The sequence below is a fragment of the Pseudorasbora parva genome, chromosome 18 (assembly GCF_024679245.1).
Source record: "Pseudorasbora parva isolate DD20220531a chromosome 18, ASM2467924v1, whole genome shotgun sequence".
NCBI classification, from domain to species: Eukaryota; Metazoa; Chordata; class Actinopteri; order Cypriniformes; family Gobionidae; genus Pseudorasbora; species Pseudorasbora parva.
In genome coordinates, this window is record NC_090189.1 from 6,992,514 (window position 1) to 7,011,855 (window position 19,342).

At 35.6% G+C, this 19,342-nt stretch overlaps 1 protein-coding gene across 7 annotated transcripts in view; it reads right to left on the minus strand.

Moving 5' to 3' along the window:
* The window catches only part of cdk5rap2 (CDK5 regulatory subunit associated protein 2), a 67,389-nt gene that overhangs the window by 17,165 nt on the left and 30,882 nt on the right, over window positions 1-19,342 (minus strand). For 6 of the 7 annotated variants that reach the window (XM_067424125.1, XM_067424122.1, XM_067424127.1 and 3 more), the window contains 13 exons: window positions 18,075-18,471; window positions 17,650-17,870; window positions 15,139-15,199; window positions 12,536-12,726; window positions 9,981-10,262; window positions 8,739-8,864; window positions 8,517-8,633; window positions 7,529-7,655; window positions 5,816-5,937; window positions 5,531-5,731; window positions 4,434-4,496; window positions 3,854-4,044; window positions 3,631-3,762 (listed from right to left, as the gene is read on the minus strand). In XM_067424125.1, coding sequence (XP_067280226.1) covers window positions 3,631-3,762; window positions 3,854-4,044; window positions 4,434-4,496; window positions 5,531-5,731; window positions 5,816-5,937; window positions 7,529-7,655; window positions 8,517-8,633; window positions 8,739-8,864; window positions 9,981-10,262; window positions 12,536-12,726; window positions 15,139-15,199; window positions 17,650-17,870; window positions 18,075-18,471 — 2,231 coding nt within the window. The remainder of the gene's footprint in view (window positions 1-3,630; window positions 3,763-3,853; window positions 4,045-4,433; window positions 4,497-5,530; window positions 5,732-5,815; window positions 5,938-7,528; window positions 7,656-8,516; window positions 8,634-8,738; window positions 8,865-9,980; window positions 10,263-12,535; window positions 12,727-15,138; window positions 15,200-17,649; window positions 17,871-18,074; window positions 18,472-19,342) is intronic. The other variant, XM_067424124.1, reaches the window with a different exon arrangement.

Sequence of the window (19,342 nt, forward strand, 5' to 3'; positions counted from 1 at the left end):
ACATTCAAAAATACATACATACATACATTCATTCATTCAAAAACATACATACATACATACATACATACAAACATACATACATACATTCAGACATACATTCAAACATACATACATTCATTCAAAAACATACATACATACAAACATACAGACATACATTTAAAAACATACATTCATACATATATTCATTCAAACATACATACATACATACATACATACATACATACATACATTCATTCAAACAAACATACATACGTTTAAACATACATACATTCATGCATACATTCAAACATATATTCATACAAACATACATAGATTCAAACATACATTCATATATTCATACAAACATACATTGATTCAAACATACATTCATACATACATTCAAACATGCATACATTCATTCATTCAAAAACATACATACATTCAAACATACATACATACATTCATTCATTCATTCATACATACATTCATATACACATTAATTCAAACATACATACATACAGACATACATTCAAACATACATTCATACATCCATACAAACATACATTCAAACATACATACATACATTCATACAAAAACATACATACATACAAACATACATTCATACATACATTCAAACATACATACATACATACATACATTCATTCATTCAAAAACATACATACATACAAACATACATACATTTAAAAACATACATTCATCATTCAAACATACATTCATACATATATACACACATACATACAAAAACATACATACATTCATACACACATACATACAAAAACATACATACATTCATACATACATACATACATACAAACATACATTCATACATTCAAACATACATTCAAACATACATACATACATTCATTCATTCAAAAACATACATACATACATACATACATACATACATACAAACATACATACATACATACATTCATTCATTCAAAAACATACATACATACAGACATACATTTAAAAACATATATTCATACATATATTCATTCAAACAAACATACATATATACATACACACATACATACATACCATACATACATTCATTCAAACAAACATACATACATTTAAACATACATACATTCATGCATACATTCAAACATATATTCATACAAACATACATAGATTCAAACATACATTCATATATTCATACAAACATACATAGATTCAAACATACATTCATACATACATACATTTATTCATTCATTCAAAACCATACATACATACATACAAACACACATTCATTCATTCATATATACATACATACATTCATTTATTCATACATACAAACATACATTCATACATACAAACATACATGCATACATTCATTCATTCAAAAACATACATACATACATTCATACAAACATACACACACATTCATACATACATACATTCAAACATACATCCAAACATACATTCATTCATTCATACATACAAACATACATTCATATATTCAAACATACATACATACATTAATTCATTCAAAACATACATACATACATACATTCATGCAAACATACATACATTCATACATATATACATACAAACATACATACATACATATATTCATACATACATATAAACATACATACATACATACAAACATACACACATTCATACATACATTCATTCATTCAAAAACATACATACATACAAACATACATACATACATACATTCAAACATACATACATACATTCATTCATTCATTCAAAAACATACATACATACATTCGAACATACATACAGACATACATTTAAAAACATACATTCATACATATATTCATTCAAACATACATACATACAAAAACATACATACATACATACATACATACATTCATACATACAAACATACATACATACAAAAACATACATACATACATACATACATACATTCATTCATTCAAACAAACATACATACGTTCAAACATTCATACATACATATATTCATACAAACATACATACATTCAAACATACATTCATCCAAACATACATACATACATACAAACATGCATACATTCAAACATGCATACATTCATACAAACATATATTCATTCAAACATGCATACATTCAAACATACATACATTCATACATATATTCATTCAAACATGCATACATTCAAACATGCATACATACATACATACATACATACATACATACATACATTCAAACATGCATGCATACATTCATACATACATACATTCATTCAAACATGCATACATTCAATCATACATACATATATTCATTCAAACATGCATACATTCAAACATATATACACAAACATACATACATTCAAACATACATACATACATACATACATACATTCAAACATGCATACATACATACATACAAACATGCATACATATATTCATTCAAACATACATATACAAACATACATACATTCAAACATGCATACATTCATACATACATATATTCATTCAAACATGCATACATTCAAACATACATACATTCATACATACATATATTCATTCAAACATGCATACATTCAAACATACATACATACATACATACACATACAAACATTCATTCATTCATTCATACATACATTCATTCATTCATACATACGTATACAAACATACATTCAAACATACAAACACTCATACGTACATTCATTCCAAATGTTTCCAACGCTCGGTTGTACCGCTAGTGGCTGCAAACCAGAGGACCAAAAAGGATTTGCTTCAATCAAAAACAAGCGGTTTTTGATTGTGGTATAGCGAATGGAAAAAAAGTATCTGTGCTCAGGATTTAGTTTTAGATTTAAGTCTTAGACTATTATTTAGTTGTGCAGAAAAGCAGCTGTATGTTGCTAGTTATTCAGAATATTCTGAAGTCCACAAGCATTCATTTTGCATGAGAGCTGCTGGTACAGAATTCTATATTTTGGTATAAAAGCTGTATTTTGGGACAGCAAAATGTTTTTTTTTCTTCTGAAGGATTATATTGCTCATTGCACACAACAGGAGGGTGTTGGTTATTACTTTATGTTAGTGATTTAAAATATGCTGAAGTCTGTATTAATTTACAATGCTGCTACAGACACTTTTGGCAATGTTGGGACATTCTGGCAAATGTAACCTTCTTGTTGACTTGTAAAATTACTTGTATTTGTTTTATTAATAAAAGAAGTAATTGGAAGTAAATTCATTATGGGTCATTACAAATACTTTGCTTTAAAAGTTCCAAATGCGAAAAAGAAAATCTGTATAGAAAAAAGATGTAGCAATAATCGTTTCATAAATCGCATCGTAGCCCTCTGAATCGTAATCGAATCGTGATTTGCCTAGAGATTCCCACCCCTAGCATTCACACATGCATACAAACATACATACATTCACGCATGAATGCATAAACAAAAGCATAAATATACACACACATACATAAATTCATGCATGCATTCACACCTGCATACATTTATACAAGCATATATTCATACACACATTCACATTATTTAAATAAAAACATGTAATGTATTTATTTAATTTTATTAAATTCCTTCCTTACTCTGTAGGCATTATATTTATTCATATGACAACAATAGATGTCTACGGTATGACATCACTATCATATGATTATGTCATATATGACCATGTGTGTGTTACCTGTTGACTGTGTGTGCCGTCTCCTGAGGGCAGTGAGACTCTCCAGAGCAGTTTGAGAAGTCGAGCAGCCTCCTCCAGAACCTGCTGCATGGTGTTCACACCACCAGAGAAGCTCTTTAGCTGATCCACAGCCTGACACATACCACAGAAAACACATTGAGAACTGAAACATGAGCCTAGCACACATGAGACTGAGAGTATGTGTGTGTGTGTGTGTACTCACCCTGCCACAGTCATGTATCTGTGTGTCCAGATCTGCAGTGAGCCTTTTGGCTTCATTGATCTGCTTGCGCAGGGCGTTATAGTCCTCTATCAGACCCAGAACGTGACGTCCGCGTCTGTCCGCCCACAGCCGGTGACCCGGTACCAGCCGGGACGGAGCACATGAACCAGAGTCCGCTGAACTACCACTGTCTAAACACAAAGAGAAGATTGTGTGACCAGCATGTGAAAATAAAATGATTTATTTATTTTTCACAAAAAATATCAGTACTTCAGTTTGGGTCCAATTCTTACCATTAACGAGTTGCTTATTAGCATGCATATTCCTGGGAATAGTTTTATGAAATTATTATTCCTGAATTATTAGTTTTTGATTTATAAATCAATATAATGGCACTAAAAAAATACTACCACGATGTATAAATAGTTTACAATTCAATTCACAATTTATCCTATAAACAGGCTTTTAGGAAATTAGATTATATAACATGTTCTTTAGACTCATCACTGCAACTCAACCTGTTGATGAACTGATAAGCATCTTTATAAACACAAACGAGGGGAAAAATAAAGATATGTACCATGACGTGCAGCACTAGACATCTCTGTCTGTAAGTGAAGAACATCTGATTTACCAGCTTCATCTGAAAGAAAAACATTTGTTTTCTTGAATCTGCCTGTACCAGTTACCACAGTTTATTGAACCCTTCATTATATTGCTACTGCCACTTTGACATGGTTTAACCTTCACATGGCAAAACCCCTGTAAACCTCATCAGCTTTATAAATAATACATTCAGGGCCGTTTCTAGCCTTTCTGGCACCCTAGGCAAGATTCATATGGTCCGTCCAGTACTAATATTCAGTGTAAAGTTTTGCTCAAAGTTATGATAGAGCCACCAGCTTAGAAGAGAACAAGTAACCAATAAGTAAGCTAACATACCTGTATATTTCGCTTTTTTTATATTTCCTCTTTTTTCTTTTTTACGATACTGAGCCCCTGATGGCTTTGACCTTTTCATGATGATGAAACTAAAGCAAGCTGTAACGAGTAGAAATATAGTGTGGCCCCTTTAAGAGTTGCGCGCGCTCCATGCAAACGAAGTCTGCATTTTGTGAATGTCCGCACTGAGTCTTGTGCTCCCATGTGTGGGGATTATTTTCTCTTTTCTTTTGCTAACAGTCAGTTATTTTGTTTTATTAAGTAATGCTGTGGACGGAAAGGGAGTTTGTGATGAGAGTTCAGAGGGGAATAAAGTGCGATCTGTTTGATGTTAATCGCCTCTGTGTTTGCATCCACTCCAGTTACATTAAGTGAGCTATCCGCATTTTTCACTCGGACACAAGCGTTACAACGCCACGGATGACGACGTTCCCTGCCGCCCTCTACATGATCTCATTTCATTACAGCAGCGCCACTATCACCATGGCGACTTCACTCCAATAATCGCAACTAATCATAATGCCTTAAAATAGCAAAAGTACGAAATATTAATAATAATATATATATGAAATAACAAAAAAATCTTGTTGGGGTGGGGGCTCACTGGCGCCCCCCAGCTGTTGGCGCCCTAGGCGACCGCCTAGTTTGCCTATGCCTAGAAACGGCACTGAATACATTTGATAAAGACTTTGCATAAACAAATAGAGTCTGATAATGGAGTTTGTGTGTGTGTACCTGTTTTATGCAGCAGGTAGTTGATGTTAATGGTTGATCTGTGGTCATTGCGGGTCAATAGTTGTTGTTCTAGTCTCTGTCTCAGTGTGGTGTTGGTCTGGATGCTTCTCTCCAGTTGAACACGCAGCTGTCTAATCTCGCCCAGCAGCTCGCTCAGATCCACCGCTGAACCACCCTCATAACCAGAGCCACGGCCATCTCCTGAGCACACACACACACACAGCTATCAGCGGCGTCTCAAACCTAGCAAACTGCCTACCTCAACAGCATGTTCAGTGCATGTACCTTTGTGAGTCTGTGTGGAGTTCTTCATGTGCTCATGCACTTGTAGCTCCACACGCACAGACTGCAGGAGCTGCTGGGTGTCAGACAGCTGCTGTCTCTGATGACTGTTCTCACACTGCAGCCTATAACACACATGCTCACATCAATGCAGGCCCAAAATAATGTCCTCCGAGTCCTTACACAACATTATAATATATTAAATCAAAACAATTGTTGCATTAACAACTGAATCAGTCAGAATTATAAATATTTATTTATTTGATTACATTAACAAAACGAATCACTCTTCATGAATCAGCGGATTGATTCATGATTCGGATCGCCAATCTCACGTGATTTCAGCAGTTTGACACGCGATCCGAATCATGAATCAATCCGCTGATTCATAACCGTTTGAATCTTTATTTGAGGTTTGAAAACAAACATGGAAGAGAAGACAATGATGAATAAAGTCGTAGTTTTTGTTATTTTTGGACCAAAATGTATTTTCGATGCTTCAAGCGTTTCTGATTAACTAACTGATGTCACATATGGACTACTTTGATGATGTTTTTATTCCCTTTCTGGACATGGACAGTATAGTGTGCATACACTTAGATACGCTCTCGGACTAAATCTAAAATATCTTAAACTGTGTTCTGAAGATGAACGGAGGTCTTACGGGTGTGGAACGACATTAGGGGGAGTCATTAATGACAATTTTATTTTTGGGTGAACTAACCATTTAAGTTAAATTAACGCTCACACACACTCGCATACACACACACACACACACACACACACACACACACACACACACACACGATCGCAGCCTCGCACGCACACACTCAACGCACACGCACAGCCTCGAACACACACACTCAAGCTCGCGATAGTGGGCGATTTTTTTATTACTACCTTGTGTTTCGCCTCCTTTCCACATTTTCCGAATGCACGAAGCGTATATGTGACGAATGACGACAGAGAAGCATCAGTTATCGATTTTGGTCTATTATTATTAATTTGGTCTATTACAATTAGATTCCTTCATTTTGATGGCCAAATTTCTTTATCAAAAAAATAAAAAAATAAATTGCCTTACAAAGAAATAAAATAATGCCTAAGCGCAAACAATTAATTGGACGACAACAAAAAACTTGTTTTTTTTTGTTTTTGAAATAGGAAATGCAAATATTGGTCTAATTAACTATAATGATAACATTAAAAAATATATATATTTATACCGATATTGTCACCAATATATCATGCATGATACATCATTAACAACTGAATCACTAAAAATCAAACTGGACTCAAACCTTTTTACAGCTGAAAAATGCTGTAAAACTTTTGAAAGTCGATTTAAAAGCGTTTAAATATTAACTGGTTGTTTGGTCCTAGATAAAGATACTCATTTGTAAATGCAAATGTGGGTGTAGGAAACACTGATGTGCAACAAATAAAAGATTCAGGGACGACATTACAAGATTGGCTAATGAGAGTTTCATATTACACACACAATCACACATTTACCTCCTAGATTACAAATAATTGCAATAATTAAAACAACTCATTACACAGGCTTTCTGAGAATGACACAAGATACAAAACACACATTACATGTCACTGGATCTCTGTTATCTGCGGCTGGTCTCTTCTATAGGAAACACACCTAGACATATATATTGTCTTGTAGATGGATGTCCCATATAAGGCTGTGTGTGTGTGTGTTACCTGTACAGGTTGTCCTGTAGTTGAGTTCTCTCTTGTTTTAGTGTTTCACACTCTTTTTTGCTAAGTTCCAGTTTAGCGGTTCGTCGGGCCAAAGTTTCCCTCAGGCGATCGTTCTCCTTCTGTTTATCTGTTTAATTCAGATACACACACACACAGACCTATGACAACAGCTAAAAGATAACATTCAGGAGTAGTTTTAACAAATTAGACCGGTTATCTGCAGTTTTAAAAATCTAATTTAAGACCCTGTTAAGACCTGCACAAATAAAATTATTTCTGTATTAAACCAATTCCAATAAATGTGCACCTGATTAAGTATGTACTAAAGGTAGGGACACACCCAGCGTCAGGGAAAAAATATGGACTTGAACACACAGAGAGAACTACAGCCGACTGTCAGCTATCACTGCGCTCTTTGCCTGAGTGAGACAACAGTCTGTATGTACAGATATATTCATCAATATTCGTCATTCAAAACGGGAAACCGATGCTGTGGATACACAAACAGCAAACAAGCAGCGCATGCTTACGGTTTTGAATATCAATCCTGCTGATCACTTTCTTTATTCCTCTTGGCTCATGTTAATTCAAATATTTGCCCAGGGACACTCGGGTAAGATGATGTAAAATTGAATAGATGATGTAAACTGTAGAACAGCCTTCTGTCTGTACCGTTTAACTTCTTTGCTCGCTGTTCTCGTGCACTGACTTGTTATCTAAGCTGAATAGCCAATCAGTTCTCGCTCTCATTGACGGCCGGATACCAATTCTACACCCCCCTAAAAAAACAACAACCACGCCATCCAACGGGAGCCTACGGTGTGAAACACCAGAAAAACTAATTCAGCCGACACTCAAAAACTTACTACAAGTTATGCCATACTAATGTACAACATTTCAGACTTTCATGGCCTTAAATTTGATGAAATGTAATGTAATTTAAGACGTTTAAAGTCCCTCAGGGACCTACACTGTTAGAGTTTGTTACCTCGTGCTCCCTGGTTAAGCTGCTCTTTGAGTGTGTGGTTTTGGGTCAAGAGGAAGTGGAGTTCACTGCTGATGTGACCCTGATCTTCAGAACCAGCGATGTAGATGTTAGTGGCTGCTGAGCACAAACATACATTTATTAAGTGATTTGTAGATGTGAAGAGCATTGTGAGCAATTTTAAACATGAAATTAATTTGTATGAGTTTGTGTGTGTGTGTTCACCTGAGTCTTTCTCTGCTTCCTGTAACTTTCTTTCTAACTGTTCTCTGAGTCTCTCATTGGTTCTGATGGTCTCTTCAAGACGCTGACGCAACGCTCGGATCTCCTGCAAGTGTTCTGCTAATAGATCTACAAGAAAGAGAGAAAACATTACTTGTATTATAATGTAAAAGATTTCTGACTCTCAAATTACATAAGCACATAATAAATAAGCACTAAAATAAATCCATCCTAACCAAGAACATACCTCACCCTGTAAAGAACGTCATATTACATAATAGTCAGTAAAATCAATCATAATATCGATTCAAATTTTATTTAAATTAAACCATTTTTAAAAATAAACCATTACTAACAATATAAAAGATATTTTTACTAGGGCCGGGACTTTAACGCGTTAATTACTTAATTAATTAATTAATTACGCAAAAAAAGAAATCATTTTAACCACACTTATTTTTGCACCGCGGAACGTTTTTTAATGAATGAGTTTCGACGGACCGATTGTACTGGAACACAAACTAGCGCTCATGAGTCACAACAAACCATAGTGAACATGACCGAAGAAGCTGATGAGACCGCTTTGCTTGGCCCCGTGGATGGGAAAATTTGTTTAAAAAAAACAAAAGGATGGAAGCGTCGACAAGAGCATGGTTGTGTGCAAGCTATACAACAAGGAATTTGCGTATTAGCGCAGCACATCGAGCCTCAAATATCACAAATATGCTTTTTCTACACTTAATGGCAAACATTGCGCTGGTCTGCTGGACTGAAATAAATAAACAATATTTTGTTGATTAAGCTTATGCATTCAGTCATTATTCAATGGTGTACTAAAAATCCATGTGAAAAATTAGTTCTCATTGTTCTCAGGTCAAATGTGTATATGCAATTAAAATGCGATTAATTTCGATTAATTAATTACAAAGCCTCTAATTAATTAGATTTTTTTTTTTTTAAACGAGTCCCGGCCCTAATTTTTATGTTTACTTTATAAAAAGAAGTAAAGATTTCACAGCAAAGAGACACGTGAGACACGACCCCAAGGCTTATCACTTGCTAAAAAAGTTTTGATCATGTTAGAGGGTTTAAAAATGCGCATATCAAATATGATACAGTAAAATATTAATATGTTACATTATCTTATAATGTTTTATTATATACTTATGCGGATTTTGGATTAATGAGAGCTCATTCTGGGCAGAGTTGTCCAGTGTGTGCAAGCAAACACATTGTTAGCTCTACCTGAGTTGATAGTCTTGCTCGCTGACATGTTCTTCTGTTGCTGCTGCTGCTGCTCCAGCTGTTTGTCTTTGATCTGGTTCTGTGGGTTGTGCTTCAGGATGGAGCGTGTGAGGTCCAGTTCACTACGAAGTGTAGCGTTCAGCTCCTCGCTGCTTCTCAGCTGCTCCTGCAGACGCCCATTCTCCCGATGTAGCACTCGGACACTCCCCCCTCCACCATCAATCACGCCCCCAGATTCCAGCCCCATATCTGTAAAAGCATCGCCATTGGATGCTTTCAGGCCTGCAAGGGACGCAAAAAAAGAACAGAAGTGGTTTACAAATGCACACTAGAACAAACGTGATACATAAATTAACTTTAATTTAGAAAATTACTCCAGTGTTGTGTCACATGATCCTTCAGAGATCATTCTGATATAAGGATTTGCTGCTCAAGAGCCATTTATGATTATTATCAGTGTTGAAAACAGTTGTGCTGCTTCATAGTTTTGTGGAAACTGATGATGATTTATTTAGGATTCTTTGAGAAATCGAAAGTTCAGATTAACATTTATTTGCAATACAAATGTTTTTTTTTTTAACTGTCACTAAACCCAAACTTTTCTGAAATAATTTCAAATACTAAAATTACTAAAACTAAAATAAAAACAAATGAAAGCTTAACAGAAATATTTAAGAAAAAAACTAACAAAAATGACAAGTGAAAGCCAAAGTTATTCAAATGAAAACAGAAAACATAATAAAAGCAAATTGATAATATTAATAATACTATAATATACAGTATATTATAATAATAAAAAAACAGGTTCAAACATCAAATTGTGTACACTTAAACCCAACCTACAACTCAAGACAACAAGGCATCAATACAACTTAAATGAAGAACTGGACAGTTAAGAATAGAGTAAAGCTAGGTTTACCTTTTAGCACCTTCTTCCATCTGCTACGAGAGATGGCATTATAAGCCATAATTTGTTCACTTATGTTCAGAGCTGAACTTTTGTTAACCTAGACCTGGTGTCCTTATAACACCAGATCTCAGAACACTTCCAATCCAGTAGAAAGTTTACCACAGCACCACCACAAATTAGACTCTCATGAACATGTATACGGTCTGCTTGTCAATTCAGCATCAATTCATTCCCCTCCAAGAATGTTAGTGCTAAACAAACGTCAAAGTGTAGTCCATCACGCGTCCACGGAGTGCATCTCCAATCTCCCGATCTATTGTGTCCCAGCTGGGAAACCTGAACCAGGCTGTTCTGAAGAGAGATCAGGAGTCACAAACTCCTTCCACCTGCTAGGCTAATGCTATGAGAGTTAGTCCTGCATCCTGTGCTGATGCCTTTACAAAAGAGCCAAATCTATCCGTTTGCAAGATACAAAATACTCTACAAATTAGCAACACACACACTCTCTTAACAGGTCTTTGGAGGGCAGAGGAGAAAACAGTGCATGCTGAATAATGCATCTGTAAGGGCCTGTAATGGGACACCAGCCTCAGTGTCTGCCGTTTCACTACACGACTCCAAATACTCAAGCTGTCAGCACCACAGATTAGGGCTGGGCGTATATATCGAGTTTGTACGAGATATCGATATATTTATATATTATAAACAATATAGTATGAGGCAATACTGTTTATAGCAATATACAGTAGTTTTATATTACGCGAACAAATTAAAAATAACGGAGGATACAGAGCGAACTGCCGTGCAGAAGGTGCATAATCCAATTAGTCTTAAACAGGAAACATGTTTTATATTAAGGCCGTCAAAGTAAATATAGTTAAAAAGTCAGATGCTCTGACAGATACTTGTGCTGTTTAATGTGTTTTACATTTCACAGGTCTATTCTCCGTCTGTAAACATTAGAAAGTCTTGCAAATATTTCCATTTTCCTGTCAGGAGTGGACAAAAGAGTCACTGCTAAACTTCACAGACCATTTTGGGGGCCCTAAGCAAAACTGGATCCTGACACTCAACATTGCCTAACATTTTACTTTGAATTGAACAACAGTTATATTAAAGAGAATTAAGTGAGACATAAAAAAAAAACCTGGATTTATTTTACTTTAAACTGTATAACAGCACACAAAAATGGTCTACATTTTGGCCTTGGCCCCTTTGAGCTATATAAGATATAAACCTTCTTGAGTTTGGATGTATTAAAAGTCTTAAATTACTATAAATTAAAACTAAAATTATTTTCCAGCTCTAATCTGCTAAATGTAACTATAAGGCATTAAGAAATTAAGATATTATGAACAATATCTGTACAGCTGTTTTGAAATAATGTGTATACAAATACATTTTACTTGACTTGAAATCTCTCCAAAACTGACCTGAATCTCGTTCCAGGTCAAGAGGTAAGAAATCAAGAAGGTGTATTGGATAAATAATTGAGCTTGATCTAAAAGGTGCTGCCATGAACCGAGACTACATTCATTTATTAACCCGGAGTCCGTTTCAGTTCGATTAAACAATCAGATCAGGTGCGATCAGGTGCTTTTACAAAAAACTGAAATGACATTAAAGCTGATCAGGTGAGTGTTACCTGTGTGAAGTCTGTTGGGGGTCTGCCTGCGCAGTGCAGGAGGGCTGTCGTGGAAGGATGAGGTACCATCATTGGACAGCCTATCACTCATCTCAGAGTCTGAGCACTGATGCATTCTGGGAACCTGCATTCGTAATTGATGTTGCAAGGCTTGAATGTGCCGGTCTTTTTCCTGTAGTTCTGCAGAGAGTCTGTCAGACAGACAAATAATTACAGAGAGAGCAAAACTGTCTGAAAACAATCACTGCAAAACTAATCAATAAACAATACCACACAAGATAATATAAGGAAATTAGGCTGTAAAAGTCGAGTAAGGCTAAATCCCAAATCTGATCTTTTTACTTAACACTATACATGCATTAACTTTGTGGCATATGGTACATGAGCAAAAAATTAGGGATGCACGATATTATCGGCACGACATCGGAATCGGCCGATAAACGCTTAAAATATAAAAATCGGCATCGGTCGATATGAAAACATTATGCCGATATGCCTTGCCGATATGATAACGTGTTGATATGCGCCTGCAATAACTCACGTGTGCAAGGAGTGCTACAGATGAGACCATGTCAGCACTGCAGTCATTCTTCAAGTGAAAACAAGAAAATACATTGCATGTACAGTGATTTATATTGACTGTTTTTAAATGCTGCCTTGAATTTCTGAATGCACGTACAGAAGGACGTGACCGTCAGCAGCAGATTTGCCACGTTTTCACAACAAAACTAGCCCAAAACAAGCCCAATCGCGTCTCCCCACTCTCTAGCGCGTGCGGCAGCCTCCACAGCAGCAGAAGCTCCTCCAGGTCCTAGTGCCCTCCCGCTAGACCGCTATATATTTATACATGTAGTGGGGGCGCTGTTGTTACAATAATACAATGAAAAGTAGAATACACAAATAAATTGAAGTTACTTCTTGTTCAGAATAAACAAATCAGTAATGATGTCATAAATCACAAGCATGACACTTGTAAATTAAATACTTTTATATACAGTGTATTAATCTGTAATAAAATTTTATGAAATGGATGATGAAAAATAATCCAAGGAGCTCTACAATAATTGTAGAATTAAAAGACAGCATCAATGGATGTCATGCCACCCCCACTTCATGTGCACAAACGTTAAATCCAAAAATACAATATTAAGGTTACAGCTGCATCTGGGGTGAAAAATTACTGACTTTATTATTGTTATTTTCAGAGCTTTTAATATACTCTTATCATAAAAAGAACTTTATTAAAATTTATTTATCTTCAACAAGAATCCTTTTAGTAAGGAGACCTCAGAAATCTGAAACCAGAATGAAAAAAAATTGTTTTTGCTCAAAATGGTGTTGTTTCCAAACAAAGGGAAAAAATAAACATATATCGGCATCGGTATCGGCATCGGCCAAAATGAGCTGAAAAATATCGGCATATCGGATATCGGCAAAAATCCAATATCGTGCATCCCTACAAAAAATTACCTTAAAATTTATATCAGTTTTATGATAATTTAAAATCTGCTGTTGCAGCAACTAGTCCAAACAACATACTTAAAAATAAATAAATAAATAAACCCCTTCAAAAGTTTAGTCAAGTTTTTGAAAAGTCCCTTCGGTTCACCAAGGTTGCATTTATTTGATCAAAAATACAGTCATATTTTGAAAAATGATTACAATTTAAAATAATTTTTGAATATATGTTAAAATGTAATTTATTCCTGTGCTCAAAGCTGAATTTTCAGCATCATTACTTCGGTATCTGGTGTCTTTAGTGTCACATGATCCTTCAGAAATCATTCTGATATGAGGATTTGCTGCTCAAGAAACATTACCAATGTTGAAAACAGTTGTGCTGATTCATACTTTTGGGGATTTTTTCCCCCAGGATTCCTTGATGCATAGAAAGTTCAAAGGAAGAGCATTTATTTGAAACAGAAATTACTTTATAAAAGTGGTTTGATCAAATTTAATGCATCCTTGCTGAGAAAAAGCATTCATTTCTTGCAAAATTTAAAGTTTTGCAAGGTAGTGTAATTTGGGACAGATTAATGAAACTTGCATACTATACAGTATGATTATTATATAAATTGGAATGGAGCCTAAATCTGGCTATAAAGACCTCCACTCAGATAAAATACAGAACAAAATCTTAAATGACTAAGTAAGATTTAATTGACAAGATCACACACACTGCACTGCACACGGGCCACTGCTGGCAGCACTCACAAGCCAATGTAATGCTGTGTACTAATGGCAAGATTCTGGTTCTGCCTGCACAAATAAACCATCTGTAGCTGCTGCTGTTCTCTGTCGCCCTCTAGCTGAGAGCGCAGGTACTGCAGTTCCTCCCACACCCACTCAAAATCACTGTCAGGAGGAAGCCAAAGACTACAGCATCAAACACCAGCTGGATTAATGAGTAATAGTAGCTACAGACTCTGTAGCAGAATACTACAGAATACGTTTCATTTACCTCCTATTACATAATCCTTGTTTTATGCACACTTGCCGAATAAAGCTTATTCTGATTCTGATGATTCCTCCTTGAGATGTTAGTATTTTTTAGACCACGGGGCATCATTCTTAGCATATATAAAGCTGAAAGCTGTTCTCACCTGAGCATCATTTCTGATGTTGCTCCCTCCTCATTAACCACACCAGCCCCTACAGTAGAAACTAAAGGAACACAGAAAACATATACTGTAACATTTATGGTGTATTTTTGGTTATGTTCACAGTGAAATAATAGTGATCTGCTGCTTACTGCCGTACATACTATACTATGATGCCTACAATTATTTCAAATAGTATGTGAAAGCAATTTAGTTTACCATTAAAAAATCATTTGAATTTTGTAAAAAAAAAAAAAAAAAAAAAAAAAAAAAAAGCTATTTTTTATCATTATTATAAAACAAAAGTGTTGTGTGTGTGTGTATTATATATTTTATATATATATATATATATATATATATATATATATATATATATATATATATATATAGCTGTGTATATAAATATATTATATAACACATTTTTACATTTGTTTTAGCACAGTTAAATGAAAATCAGAAATGCTGCTTTATATTTAAAAAATGTATATGTATTTTTTTTAATACTTTTACATTTTTTTTAAATAAAAATAAAAATCCCATACTGCCTCTGTCTGGAAAACTTTAAGTACTGAAAGCACTTTTTTCTTTTAATGTGGTTTTTTTGGTGCCATGTATTACTTTATGTTTTAAAGCTATACCTTTGTCAGTTAATAGTTCCTAAAAATTGTCATTATTATTATTTTTAAATTGTTTTTAAAAAGTACTTAAAATTATATTAGTCATTTAATAAAAATTCAAGAATAAACTTGATATTAAGTGTAGCGACTCAGGCGAATCAAACACACAATCGCCAGTTACATTTAACAAATATGTTGTGAAAGCTGTGTGCTGGGTGGCAGACCTTCCCCCAACACAACAGCTACCCTGGAAACCATCTGATAAGATGTTTTATGGCCGGAAAGAATGTGGCCACATGAAGTCTTATACACAAAGAGTTTAAGACACAGAGCTTTTGCCTCAAATTATAGACAAACCTATAAATGAACATGCACCCCAGGACATTATATGTAAACACATAACTGCCTTGCAAAATGTTTATTCTGTATGGTATTTTGCATCTTTTTATCTTTGTCTTAACAAATTACTAGTTCAGATAACCTCATATATGTCATGTCTCCTATCAAATTAATGCTCACTTCACGACTTACACTTCCATGTATATCACTTATTCAGAAAATGCAGTGTGTGTTTGTTGCATTAATTATAGTATGAAGACTCAGAGACCCACTGAGTCGAACTTTCAAACAAAGAGCCATAAATCTGCTGAGGAATTTCCCGCCGGGAAATCCCAACAATCTCATTGGTTAAGTCTAACCCTGGAGGGTGGGACTACGGCCAGACCATAAAAGGAGGACCTCGGATGCCCTCCCTCTCTTCTCTTACTCCGCTCTTACTCCCTTCTCTTCTGGGAAAAACTCTCTGGCTCTTACTTCTTCAACTCTCTCCTGTGGGAGCCAACACCCACGGGGGGGGCTGGCACTTAAGCCATGCCACCAATGCAGGCCCTCCAAGCAGGCCTCAGCCCTTCCAAAAATCTTCTCTTCTACAATCCGATCTTCAAGAACACGAAGCATTGCTAAAGCAAACAGCCGCTTCCCTCCCAACCTCGGAAAGGACCGCCGGACACGCAGGACATTTGAACTCGGAACGCACGCGCACACAAGCGAGAAGCCAAAACGAAACCAAAAAGAATGCAAGTATTCTTATTCCTACTGCTGTAAAGAGGGTGTGTTATTTTCCCGTTGGGATAAATTAACTCTGTGAAGGTCGTATGTGGTGAACTGAAGGAAAGTTGTTTCTTACCCTCCCCCACTCTCTTTGTCTCTCTCTCTCTCCCTCTCTTTGTCTCTCTCTCTCTCTTTTATCTCTCTCTAACTTCAGTCTATTCATTATTCTCTTTTATGTATTCTTTCGTTAATATCTATACTTCTACTCTCTTGATGCATATTTAGTATGTACTTTCTGTGTGAATTGTAGTGTTATTTTTAGTCTGTGTTTATTAAACCTTCAAAATACATTAAATGAGTTGAATCTGTTATTCTGCCACATACACAAAGTCAATGAAACTTGCGATCTAAACGTTACCTAACTGCTTATGCTACTATGTTAGTAAAGTAAACTGTATGACCATTTGAAATATTGAACTTATCCTGATCAGTAAAGTTAATGTTTCTTATGCGCTCGTAAAGCAGTAATCCCTTTATTGAGAATTGATTTGAAAAGTCTATAACTAATTTGCAGGACAAACTTAGTAGGATAATTTTAAGCAATTTCATAAAGGGTTACTTGTATTTAATTAAACAATTTTCCCTATCGGAAAATTTTAATACGTAATGAACAACTGGCAAATTATATTCATAAATTCATGAATATTGAATATTAAATCCCTTTTGAGTTAATTATTCCCCGAGACATTAAACTCATAAGTCATTGTTGTTACATAAGTCAAGAACTGTAATCATGAGGCATAATGACTCTCACCACTAGTTTCTCTGTGAGTTTGTGTATACTTACCCTGCTCTAGTTTCTCCAGCAGGCCCAGACTGCGGTCCAGCTGCTCTCGGAGCTGGATTCCCTGAGCAGAGTCCATCTCGTTGGGTTGGAGTAACTCCTCTAGAGCCCCTCTGAGCTCCATCAGCTGTTTACGCTGTTCCACACCCAAACCACGAGACACACGGATCTGTTCCCGCAGCTCACACAACTCCCGGGCCTGAGACTGGACCAGAGACTCAATTCTGCAGAGAGAGAAAGAGAGTAATACATGTAAAGAGTGTTTCAAAGATTAACCAAAGTCTTATAGAATTGGAACAACATTAAGGTGAGAAAATTATGACAACTCTCAGAGTAAACAGTCCCGTTAAATGTAAGCTAATGCTTGAACTAATGGGGACATTACCAACAAATAAACCACAAGATGAAGAAATCCTGATGAATGTTACCTAGACGGAGAGCCTGGTTGGCTGGTTCTGTTCAGGCTTCTTTCTTTCTCCAGCTCAGTGTTCAGCTGGGAGATATGAGCCTTCATAATCTTGGTATCCTCATCTTCTTCACCTGCTGTAGGGTCAGAAGTCACACTCAGAAGCTCAGATGACAAAGACTTCTTCCGCAGCTGTCTCTGCAGGTGCTGAATGATTTTGTGTTGTCCCTCGATCTGTGACCTGAGCTGCTGGATATGCAGGATGGGGTCGGCATGAGGGTCGGAGGGTCGAGGGGAGCTCAGGCCGGGAGAGCTGGGGTACGAGGGGCTAGATGCGGTAATGTCAGGAGAAAATCGGTCCTGAGTGCCCGTGAGGACAGGAGATAGAGAAGGAACCAACCGCAAAACACCGTCCACATCTGATAGTGACATTAAACACACAGCAGACAAGGAAAACACACACAAAGACAAAAACAGGTACACTTGTATTAATAACAGCAATATGAACTATGTTGAAAGGAGGCTGCAGTTCTTAGAGAAAGATGCCATATTAATTATATTATTAAAACAGGGATAAGTAACATAGTTTGGTCATGCAGAGGAAGTGATGCAAACCATGTTAAAGCCCACACACCCATGCTGACAAACATATAACCAAGGTTTAAAGAAGAGTGCACCAAATTGTTTTAATTCTGTCATTACTCATTACTCAACCTCATGCATTTTACCCATAGGTTAAGAAAAAAAAACACTCATTCTGCTAAACGCTTGTGTTACAGGAAGTAAAGAAAGTCATGGTTTGGAACAATAGAAGTGAATAAATAATGGATAACACTTTACAATAAGGTCCCATTGGTTAACATTAAGTTAATGCATCGACTAACATTAACTAAAAATGAGCAATATGTTACAGTATTCATTAATCTTAGTTAATGTTAGCTAATAAAAATACAACTGTTCAATGCAAGTTAATGTTTGCTTAGGTCCATTAAATAATATTACCAGATATGGCTTTTGATTGTAATAATGTATTAGTAAATGTTGACTTCAACATTAAGATTAATTAATGCTTTAAAAGCATTTTTCATTGTGCATTCAGGTTGACTAATGCAGTTAACAAACTGAACCTTATTTTAAAGTGTTAGCAGAAAATGAGACTTTTCAATTGTGGGAGAACTACCTCTTCAAGTCACCATTTCGAAACATGATCACCATTGTTTATTGTGAGCATGCAGTTAGTAAGTTTGCAAACCATAGATCAAATTGAGATAGGAGAGTCTGAAATCACCT